Below are 12,485 nucleotides of genomic sequence, written 5' to 3' on the forward strand. Positions count from 1 at the left end.
TGAGTGTACACATGCATGAGTATATGTGAGAAAAAAATAAATAAATAAAAAATGTCACCCACCGTACAGTGAAGCTTCCAAGTAGGACATTTCCTGCAAGGCCTCATAACACAGTTTACCATCATGGCGTTTTAAAACTTCATCGATTTCGTTTAAAACTTTTTGCTGTTCCATAGGATTTATGGCATACTAAAAAACCATGTTTGCGATATGGAATGGAGACCCAAGCGAAACCAAAAAGAAAAGAGAAAAACGAAAAAGAAGTCGAAACATTAATGGAAAGTTATGACCATAAACAAAAAATAGGGTGTTGTTGTGACAATATGAAGAAATTTCTTAATACATAAATTTATACAAATTTTCAAAAGATTATTGGCATCGTAAAGTTTTGTTGTTGATTTTCTGGGATATCTGCTCGTAAATCTTTGCATCAAAATGATGGAGTATTAAATGTATTTTATGTCTTTGAACATTTTTTATCGACAATTTATCATAATAACTTTCTGCTGCTATTGGTTTTTGGATATACATTAATAGCATATGACCAAGGCTTAAAAGTTTTATTTTAATAAAAACAGAAAAGTCTGAATGAAAGGATTTTTTTTAAGCCAATCAGTTGGGTAATGTAATGTAAAACAAGTAAGAACGACATTAAGTTTGGCCGGACCGAACTTTTTATACCCTCCACCACGGATTGTATTGAAGTAAATATGAACAATTGGTAGGTACTAAGTTCTTCATCTAGGTTAAGTCTAATTCTTTGGAGGAGAATAATATTTTAACTGATGATAATCATTATACACTACACCACCCTGTGGTAAAGGTATAATGAGTTAGTGCATTTGTATGTAACATGTCTAAGGAAAAGAGATAGACCCATAGTTCCTTCTAGGGATATGCAAAGAATCACTTTCTGAGTCGATTTATGCATGTCCGTCCGTCCGTTCGCAACGTACAGGTCGCATTTATTTGGCTAAAAATTGGAGAAGATCAGTGTTTTAGCCTAATGAAGAACGATGTTGGTTTTGATGGAAATCGGTTCAGATTTGGATATAGCTCCCATATATATTTTCGGCCGATTTGAAGTATTTGATGCACCAAACACGCTGTATGTGTCCAATTTTGATTAAATTTGGAATGTGTAACGGAATTAGGTCTACAGATAAATGTGCCAAATTATATCAAAATCGGCTCAGTTTTGAATATAGCCCCCATATATATTTTTGGCCGATTTTTGGTATTTGGTGCACGAATCACGTTATATACGTCCGTTCTCAATGAAATATAGAACGTGTGACGGAATTTGGTCTAGAAATAAGTGTGCCAAATTTTATCGAAATCGGTTCGGATTTGGATGTAGCTCCCATATATATTTTCGCCCGATTTATGGTATTTGATGCACCAAAGACGCTATGTACGTCTAATTTTGGTGAAATTCGGAATGTGTGACGGTGTTTGGTCTAGAAATATATGTGCCAAATTATATCGTAATCTGTTCACATTTGGATTTAGCTCCCATATATATTTTACCTATTCACAGTGGTGTAGGGTATCATATAGTCGGCCCCGCCCGACTATGATCCTTTCCTTACTGGTTTTATACTGAAACTTGTCTGTGCTTGTGTGAGTGCGGATCTATGAGGGCTAAATGAAGACCTATACCAACAAATTTCAGGTGGAAATGTTTATACCACCAACGAATACTAAACACAAAATGTCTGCCATTTCATTGGGATATTGAGGCCACAACCTTGAAAATATCAGACATCGGGAGGTACCGTGCTATGGGGGCTATCTGAAGACTTGGAGCTAAGCAGGTTAAATGTCAACTTAGAGCTAGTTCGGACAAAAAATGCAGCTAAAATCTTTAAAATATCTAAAATCTGAAGGTGCTGTTATATAGGGGCTATAACAAAACATCAGCCTATATAGCTCATCTTCGAACGTGACCTGACTGTGGAAAACGTGCACTTGGGTGAAAAATGCAGAGTTCTTGCTCAATTATTTAGGACGCTAGAGTGATTACAACAGACAAACAGTCGGGCTTCGCTAGATAGACTGAACATTTTATCCTACTCAAGAATAGATTGTTACGAAAGTATTTGGAGGAAGTTAAGTTAATTTAGATGTATTTTTGTTAATTGAAAAATTTGTTTTGTGGCTTAAATTGCTATTAAGCATTTAGTTTATTTGTATCAGTTTTGCAACAACAGCTATTGTTTAGAGTTTACTGTAATCATGAAATTATCGCTTAGTCTGAATTTACACAATTAACTTAGCCATTAATTTTGTTGTAATTTTTCTTTCTCATTTATTTTGACTATGCAGTTATGCTTCTACATTGTGACGTCATTCATTGTATTCCTGTCTACCCCCTCGTATTAATTACCTCTGCCCCATTAGTTGTTTAAATTCATTCGTCTGTTTGTATGTAGATATGTGTATTTGCGAATCGACTAGAATATCGTGTTATCATTGTGGAATATTCTACATGAAGGAGCGGGTATAAATAGCACTGTGCAACAAAATAGAGCTCGAGGTCTGGGCGGTGGAAAATTCCTTTTGGGGGTAAAAGCCCTAATTTCTGATGGCATATAGGGTCTCCAGTGAAAAATTCATCACGCCATAACTCAAAAGTTCGACTCACGGCGGATGAGTATACACAGAACCCCAAAGAAGACCCTATATGCCATCAGAAATTAGCGTTATATCTTTGTTCGTTGTTGTTTTGGCTTATTTTTGATATGACATGTCTTCAGTCAAATCTAATGAGGAACTTTTTCGTAGAACATTTCGACCTTCTAACTCGCTTCCTTCCATGTCCTTTTCATCCTTTATTTCAAGAACCACAATAAAAGTACCGCCCAGCTTCGTTGTGGGCGATTATACCGTTAACTAAAATTATTAGCAGTAAAGAAGTAATTCACGAATTAAGTGGAGTGTAACTAAGTTGGGTGCCACCGTGGTGCAATGGTATGCACACCCCCCTTGCACACATAAGGTCGTGGGTTCGATTCCCCGGCCAGACAACATCAAAACACTTTTCAACGGTGGCAAAATACCCCTTAGCAATGTTGACGACATTTCCTGAGTATTTCAGCCATGTAAAACTTCTCTACAAAACTGAAGTCTTAGACACGCCGTTCGGACTCGGCGATAAACTGTAGGTCCCATATAATTGAGCTAATGTGAATCGGGATGCACTCGTTGATATGAGAGAAGTCTCCCTTGTCCCTTATGGGATGTTTATGGAACAATTATTATTATTATTATAACTAAGTGAACTGAAGTCTTGTGTGAAGTGAACTGTAGTGAAGTCAATAAATCAATAAATTGTAGAATCGTTATTTAAAACGTGTTGATCTAGAAGTTCTCTCCTATATTGTTGGACCGTCGTCTCTAGAGCATGAATATCCTTCTTGATATGCCTGGGTGTATCGGTGGCCAGCAGATGGTGATTGGGATGGCTCTCACGGTAACACTCGAGCAAGTACTGTAACGATAGCATCTCATTATGTTGTCGTACTGGAAGAATCTTTGCCTCCTCATGTAGATGGTCCACTGTAGATTTTAGGAGGCACCCTGTTGCTGTTCTCAGGGCGACGTTATGACAAATTTGAATCTTATTCCACTGCGTGTCACATAAATTCGAGGACCAAACTGGCGTCGCATAGCTTACCACAGACCGACCTATCGCTTTATACGTGGTCAACAAGGTTTCTTTATCTGCACCCCAAGTGCTGCCGGCTAGGGACTTGAGGACCTTGTTCCTACATTTCAGTTTATCGCAGATAGCTGTGGCATGCGAGGACGACGTGAAAGTTGTGTCGAATGTGACCCCTAGGATTTTGGGGGTGAACAGAGTGGCCGTCGATTAAGTGGCGGATATCTGCTTATTCCTCGTGTGGAAAAAGGTGGTAAGAACGGTTAAATAGGAGTTCAGTCACTCACAGATGTCATCAGGGCAGGTACCTGACGCCAGGATCGTACAATCATCCACATACGTTACGACCTCAATGCCGTCTGGAGGGGGCGGAATACGGGAAAGGTTGAGGCTAAACAGTTCCGGAGATATCACCCCTCCTTGGGGAACTCCCCGTTTCACTCTACGGGACTTGGATTTCCACATACGACTGGCGACAACACATATAGTTGATTATCCAACGTTTCAGACTTGGCCGGAGGGTTGTCTGCTCGATGTCCTCGAACAGCGTGGAGTGCTTGACAGTATCAAAGACTTTTGATAAGTCAAGCGCCACCATCACTGTTCTATCACGGGGTCGATCCTGGTTGAGTCCTCGACAAATATGTGTGGAGATGGCGTGCTGCGCTGCTTACGGAATCCATGCTGATGATCGGCAACATGATAGCTATTTCTAATGCTGGGGAGAACTTAGGCCTCAAGGGTCTTCGTAACAGGTGACAAAAGCGAAATCGGCCCGTACGATTCACCTTTGCTGGCATCCTTGCCTGGCTTCAGTAGCGGGACCACCCTGCCCATTTTCCAGACTTCGGGAACAATAAGGGTGGCTAGCGACAGGTTGAGAACTTTAGTGAGATACTCCACTCCCGGCTCATACAGCTGTTTCAACATTACCATGGAAATTCCGTCAGAGCCCAACGCTTTGGATGATTTAGCGTTCCTGATGGCATTCGCAACATCATCCATTGTAAACTGTGGTGGTTCATCCTAGGCAGGAAGAGATCTAATGCGACGTAACACTCTTCTCTTCGCCCTGTCACTATCGGGGTGCTCGACAAACTGTCGATTGAAGTAACTTTCACACCTCTTCGGGTCAGTCAACGTAACGTGTGGTCCTGTCATCCCTCCTTCTGGGGTTCGAGAGTGACTTAACCGTTGCCCACAATTTACTTATACCGGCTCCAATGTTGCAACTCTTCAGATGATTTAACCACTTGTTTCGCTTATGTTCGCCGACCAGCCTGTTAACTTCCAGTGTCAGCTCCCTGACTCTGGGGTCATCGGGGTTGGTACGACGAAGCTCATCACGCTCATTTGCTAATCCCGTCGCCTCTGCTGGGAAATTTGGTCTTACTTCGGGTATTCGACCAGCAGGTATATGGCGAGCGGCTGCAACATTGATGACGTCTCGGAACGTACTTTCCGCTACCTGAACATCAGAAGGATTGGGTAATTCTCTGAAGCGGTGATTGGTGAACTCTCTAAAACTCGGTCAATGAGCTTTCCCATGATTGACGAATGTGCGGGGTTTAGAGGTGATGAAATCGGGTGGTCTGCTGATGGAGACAATTATAAGGAGATGATCTGATCCAAGAAAAAATAACGGGTTGTCAGGTGACGTCAATTGTCAGACCGGGTGACACGATGGTTATGCCTGGCGAACTGTGACACGCTCCTCTAATTCTGGTAGGGGCGTTCTCATTGACCGAGCAAAACGTAGAGCCATCAATCTGCTCAGCCAGCGCTATACACCTCTGGTCATTTCCGAGGGCCGAATGCCACATCCCATGATGTGCATTAAAGTCCCCCAGGACCAGATGATTATGACCTTCCAAAAGCGGACTAATGTCAGGCTTATAATCTGAGATACCTCGGCAGATCCACACGTGACTGCTACCCCCATACATTCCAGATTTACGTGCTGTGTAAGTTCTCTCCGAAACTGATGCGCATTGACATTGTCTCATCGAGTCAAACAGACGTTTAGCATACCGGCTTTAGTTCTTTCGTACGATATACTCTATCTAGTTTCTACTTACTTGATCTGGTGACAGGCAAAATGGTTTGTTCGTGTCGAAATGCATGAGCCAAAGTCTTTCAGTTTCATGCCAATGTTGGATTGCAACTACATGCCCTCTGAATATTAGTGTTGTAAAGTCATATCACAATATTAATGTCATGATTAGGGAATCCGCTCCCTTAAAATTCTCTTAGGTCATATCTTTTATCGGTTTATCGTTCTCTTCATGTGGAAAAGGAATTTGATTACATATGCCAGATAGTGGCCTTAAAACAGGCTTTGAAAAAGGGATCCATATCTGAGCTCTACGCTATAAAACGACGTTAAAGATCCTTGAATTTGCACCTGGAATTTCCGGATTATGACTGTGCGGTTTACAAGTGTTGCTGACAAGTACAAAACTGATATCACCGACAGCAACGGCGAAACCACAAGACCTAAAGGTGAAAGTATTATACGAGTAGTGGATAACAGATTAGCAAAAATTTTGATAAAAGCAAAATTCTTATTATCTTATATAAAATAATTATTATCCGTACTACTGTCCCCAATCAAAGATAAGAATAAATACGAGGGCTTCGCGAATGTATCTGGCCTAATAATGAAAACGCGGACATTTATCATCGAAAATAGTTTTATTGTTTTCTAATGTATTCTCCAGCATGAAACTGTTTTTTCCACTCCGTTACTTATCTACTTTATAATTTGTGGAAAATCTTGCATTCTAATTTTTTAGCTTTCATCACTCCAAATTAAAAAGTTTTTGTGTTTCTCCAAAAAAAAATGCTATCAATGGCAAAACCATCAACCATAAACTATCGTGCATTCGTTCCGCTACTCACAGCTATTCGTGCTGTTTCTTTTTTTTCGTTATTACTAAAACTTACCTGATACAAAGCAAATGCCATTAAGGACGATGAAGTCTCAAAACCTTCAATTAGAAAAGTACTACAATGACCCACTATCGTTGCCTTATCGACCGGTTCGTTTTGTTTTCGTTTATTTTCAATTAACCATTGAATAAAATCGCTGTGTTCCATTTTATTGAGGTGTTGTTTTTCTTCTTTGTCGAGGCGTAAACTTAAAATATTCATAATTATACTCTCCAGCCAGTTGGCAACATTTTTCGGTATATAACTGTAATGGAGAGGAGAACAATTGTAGTAATAGTTGTAATAAAAAGCATACGATTAATGTAAGTAAAAGAAGAAAAGTTATACTTGGGAAGGAGGTCGTGGGGTAAAAGATTTAAGTATATTAAGTTAAATAAATGAATACAGTAAGTAGCAGGTAAGCTGACGAAAACTTTTATGACATATTAACCAGTTTCCCAACTCTCATTACGAGTTGCTTTACAAACTAAAACGTCTAAATGTTGTTATATTTTGTATTGTTAGCTATTGGTCTTCTGTCAGATTTCACTGTTCTTTTTTAGTCATTTGGGCTTATTTACTTACGTATATTTTATCAAATTTCCCAACGTGGGTGAAAACAACAAAACTATTGAATCCAATAAACTAAAAGGATTCGGCATAAACAGATGCTCAACTAAAGTTGTAAAATCTGAATTTGTATTCGTAAAGGTTTCACCATCTAATCCATATGCTGATGAAGCTATGACGTCCAAGGTATATTTGGAAAATAACTAAAAAAGATTAAAAAGAAAACAAATATTAAAAAAAAATATAAGTTAGGAAAGAATAAAACTAAAGCGATACCGATAAAGCTATGACGTATACAGTACATTTGTGAATATAACTATAAGGGGAAAAATAAAACAAGTATATGAGGAGAACTAGACAAGTTTGTAGCGTAGGCAACACATACTGTTTCCAGACATCATTTGACATTTTTTTGGAAAGTTTGAAGCCTAAAAGTCCTTTCAACTTTCAATTCAATTCAAAATTTATTGAGTCTTCATTTTAAAATTATACGAAGTTTGAATAAGTACAATATTGTTGATTTAATAACAATACTTCTTGCAAATAATCAGTTTCAGACTTATATAATAATTTGTGTAGCACATAATAAAATGTGTAAATATGTTTAAATCGAGCTTGCTCCAGGCCCTTTATATTTTGAGAGCTTGTCTCATTTTATTTTCTCTTAATATTAAACCTAACCTATACTTAATCTATCAAATATACCACCTCCCCGACAGAATATTTAAAAAAATAAATACTCTGGAGTTCATCCCCCATAAATTTGAGATAGCAAATGACTTTATCTACCTCGGCACCGCCATAAATAAAACCAACAATATAAGCCTTGAAATAAAGAGAAGAATAATATTGGCCAACAGATGCTACTTTGGTCTAAATAAACAGTTTAAAAGCAAAACCACCTCTCGTCATACAAAACTTACACTTTACCGGACACTGATACTACCCGTTCTTATGTATGGATCTGAAGCAGGGGTACTTGCGAAAGCAGGTGAGGCAGAACTTGGTGTGTTTGAGAGAAAAATTCTTCTAAAGTTTTATGGACCAATATGCGTTGACGGTGAATACCGACGTCGTATGAACCACGAGCTATACCAGCCGACCGACATCTATATAGTAAAACGTATCGAACTACAACGATTGCGTTGGTTTGGCCATGTCAGCAGGATGGATAAAGATGCCCCCGCCAAAAAGGCATTTGAATACGAGCCACTCGACGGTATACGCCCTAAGGGAAGGCCAAAACTCCGACGTTCTGTTTAATATAAAAGCCATCTAAGTAAGTAAGTAGTTCATCCCCTGTGGATTCCAGGTGATGCACGAATAAAAAAGTCTTGACACTGAACTGAAGCCAAATCCATTCAGTCAACAAATTGTAGTGTATCACTCAGAATTAACATCCTACGTTGCTCAAGCCGAATAGTCGCCACATGGTCAGTTTTGGCGAAGTAACAGGCAACCATTAGCTTCGAAGTGCTTCTTCCATGAACAAATTTGGAAGGTCGATTGCTGTTTTGTTTCGGGCTCATACGTATAGATCCAAGATTAGTCGTCTATGACGATCTTACAAACGTCGTTTGAAGCACTACAATCGTATTTATTCACAATTTATTTGCACCAATCGACAAGAGCATTCTTTGAGCAATTTTCAAATTGTGCTGGATTTAACAAGAAAACCCAGTTTTACGGCCAGGTATTCATGCAATATCATATCGAGAACTTTTTCAACAAAAGGGTAGTAACTCAACATTTTGAAATTTTCGTTTTTTGTTAAAAACCAATAAATAATTATTAACTCCATCAACTTTAATATCTCACATTATTATGTTCGCTCTGTCGTCAAAAAATACCTTTATGTCACTCATCATGTATCAACAGTATTTTGTCTCCACTGAACAATACAAAATTTTGAGTTACTACCCTTTTGTTGAATAAATACGATATGTTAGTTGGTTAGTAAGTTGGATAATTTGCCAAAGGATGCCTCGATCTCACTGCATAGCGATCTTGCATGTTCCGTTCAAGCACATCTTATTTTTTCTGGCACAACGGCCGTTTTTGGACGAACCTCACCACCTTCGGTTTTTAGCTTTATCACGACTGAATTAATTAAACCAGTTTTTCGTAGTGCTATAGGATGGTTCATTATCGACGTACAAAGATTTAATTTAATCCATGCCATCTTGTCGTGATTATCCAGGTCGAAAATTGCAACAACTGAGTAAATACCATTACTTTTACAAAGTGATTTTTTCAAGTCACTTTAAACAACACAACCCATGATCGTATGCCAAACTGTCCTGAGTGCGTTTAGGCTAAGAATTGTCTAACTTTCCAGAAAAAAACGAAAAGCCATCTGACAACACTACGTGTTGCCTAGGCCCCAAATTTTTTCTAGTTCCCCTCGTATAAATAACAAGTAAAAAATTTTTAAATTTAGCTCCTCCGATCCTTTTATACCCTCCACCATAAAATTCTAAACAAAAATGGAATAGTCGTCTTTCCTGTCCACAATGTTAGGTGGAGATATTAAATGCTTGTTTAAGGTCTAAAAATTTTCCGTTATATGGGAGGCTATACCAAAACATAGACCTATGTACACGTATATTGACAATTTTTAGCGGAGACATGTTGTGACCCCTGGAAATTTACATCCAATTTTGTAAAAATTATATGTAAAAAATTTTAGGCAAAAGCCACAGCAGACAATTTTTTGTGGAGAAGTTTTGTGACCACTAGGAACCTCATGTGTCAAATTACAAGAAGTTCGGTAAATAAATGTAAATAAAATTATCCAAACTCCTTTAAATCGGGCGACACCGTACATAGGGTTTTGCCAAAACGTGGACCTACATTGACAATTATTGGTGGAGAAGTTTAGCGACTACTGAAAATCTAAAGTGTCAAATTTTGACCAGACATTGATGAGATTCCAATACGGACCCTAGCTATCCACTCCTTCGGGTACTTCCCACAAAAAAATTCAGTTTAAGACCTTCCTCGGAATCGCTTTGATTTTTGTTGTAGCAACTTGTATTCCATGCTCCCATAATGACGGTACAAGTTTTTTTAAGGGCAAGAGAAGACCAAATTTAGCACTTCCTCATATTTTGCCCACTTTGAGTTTAAGTTCGAAGATGGACCATATCGGCACACTCAGGTACCTCCTCCACTAAAGTTCAAATTTTTTGTGTAAAACGGTGTGAACTTTAACTGCAGAAGGGAGCAATCGATTTGGTCAAAACATTGACCATCACTTATTCCTTCCAGATATAGGTTCAAATGTGGACTAACAAATATTAGTCAAATGTTCCGACTTTTGGAGCTATTCTTTAGATGAACGTGTTCAAATGAAACAAAATCGATGTACCAAAATTTTGACATTCAGTTTTTTTATTTTTGGCCAATGACTGGAACCACTGTGCTATGTTGTGTGCAACACGAAAATTATTAACCATATTCTGATACCGCAGCGTGACAGAAGACCAAAAAAGAGAGGACACGTGTCTCGCCGGTTTTTCGTATCTCATCAGCTTTCGCGGTCATATGCCTCCAAATGTTAAAGGTCATTTAGTCAGGACTATATCTTCCAAACCATTAGGAAATATGAATTTATCTCAGAGGCAAAGTTGTAGCTCTTGTCTTAAGGAACAAAAATTGTGAACACATATAATCCATCAAACTTCATCTGCAAGGTCAAAATCGCCATGGTCAAATTTCTTTTAAAATTTTTTCTCAACTTTTGTTATACAGCTATCAAACCGATCAAATTTGAAGCAAACAATCAACCACAAAAATGTACCTCAGATCTCAATAAGAGTAGAATATGCGAACTCTGTAGACGATTTTTATCCTCTTTTCTCGGCTTCTGCTCCACAGATACTAAACCGTTCAAAATTCAAGAAAACAATCAACCTTAATAGTGTAGCAAAGGCATCAATAAACAACTTCTTGGAACATGCCTATGATAAAAGAACACTCGGGTACAATCATATAGGGTTGTAGCTCAATTATTGTTGACAGAAGGACAGATGGAAATACGTAGATCGACTCATAACTTTACCCTGATCAAAAATGCGTTTTCTGAGTTAGCCATTTCTATTTGTTCTATGACTTGTACAGATTTCATATTGCGTCAGAAATTTAGCACTGATATCTTAATCAAATGTTTGCACGAGGTAATAGTTTTGGTCAAGGATAGTGAAAATAATTGTTGATAATGATCGGATAGTATTTAGCGTGTAAAATTAACCCCAACTTTTTTGGGAAAAATATCCAAATTTAATTTTTAATCAGTAATTTAAATTACTGGAACATATTCGGACAACTTACGAAAACTAAACTTGAAAACCAACTCTTGACGTCTCACTTGATGCAAATTATATCAATGTAGCAGTTAGATAATGGAACTACTGTCTAACATCACGGTGTGCCTGAACCAACTTTAAATGGAACGGATTCTGAAACTACAATGATCATAGATGAGAAAATCGAAAAAAAAACAACAAAAAACAAGTAAGAGAGGGTTAAAGTCGGACAGGACCGAACATGTGTTACCCTACTTCACTAACCTGGGCAATAGTTTCTAAGGAATTTCTTTTATATGGTTGCGACATATTTTAGCCGTCCGGTGACCAATCGGGGCTTTTTCGCTACATATTATTAAAACAAGTATCAATCAGCTGTGCCGACGGAGATATACCCTAAGCTTCGGACACAAATAAAATAAGTAAACTCAATACTAATAACGTCTCTATGTTTTTATACACTCAGCATTTCTGCTAACTAGGGTATATGCATTTTCATACGGGAAAATGTGCCTTATCGAAATAATGATTTTAGACCCTAAGTATGTTTGGACGAAATGTGTTTCAGACAATTTGGAGTCGATTTAGTCTGTCTGTCTGGCTGGTGCGCACGATAACTCTCGAATGGATAAACCGATTTGGTCCAAAATTTGGCTTTCGTAATATTTTGTCCAAACTTAGTTTAAGTTCGAAAATGGGTTATATCGGTCCACTCCTTCCGGTACCTCCCCCACAAAAGTTCGAATATTTTCTGAACATTTGTGCGCACGATAACTCTTGAAGGGAGTAACCGATTTGGTCCATACTTTGCATATCGTAAATTTTCTACCAGGGTTAGATAAGCTTCTCCTTTGGGTACCTCCCACACAAAATTTCGAAAAAGTTCGGTTTAGGACCTGGTCTCGAATCGCGTTGAGTTTTGTTGTAACAACTTGTTTTTACCGTCCCATATACGTCGGTATAACTTTCATCTGGGGGAAGCGCATACTTCCTGAGAAAATAGCCTGAAAGGT

General features: G+C 38.3%; 2 protein-coding genes across 2 annotated transcripts in view; one reads left to right on the forward strand and one right to left on the reverse strand.

Annotated features, from left to right (window-relative positions):
- Window positions 1–12,485, forward strand: part of LOC141399121 (uncharacterized) — a 189,347-nt gene that overhangs the window by 148,325 nt on the left and 28,537 nt on the right. The window lies entirely within an intron of this gene.
- Cyp308a1 (Cytochrome P450 308a1) overlaps window positions 1–12,485 on the reverse strand; it is a 28,918-nt gene that overhangs the window by 11,248 nt on the left and 5,185 nt on the right. Inside the window, exons 4-6 of the mRNA XM_073977264.1 lie at window positions 7,181–7,368; window positions 6,611–6,860; window positions 63–189 (exon numbers count right to left, since the gene is read on the reverse strand). Coding sequence (XP_073833365.1) covers window positions 63–189; window positions 6,611–6,860; window positions 7,181–7,368 — 565 coding nt within the window. The remainder of the gene's footprint in view (window positions 1–62; window positions 190–6,610; window positions 6,861–7,180; window positions 7,369–12,485) is intronic.

Source organism: Musca autumnalis, unplaced genomic scaffold (genome assembly GCF_047663935.1).
Source record: "Musca autumnalis isolate F117 unplaced genomic scaffold, ASM4766393v1 scaffold_3, whole genome shotgun sequence".
Lineage (NCBI taxonomy): Eukaryota > Metazoa > Arthropoda > Insecta > Diptera > Muscidae > Musca > Musca autumnalis.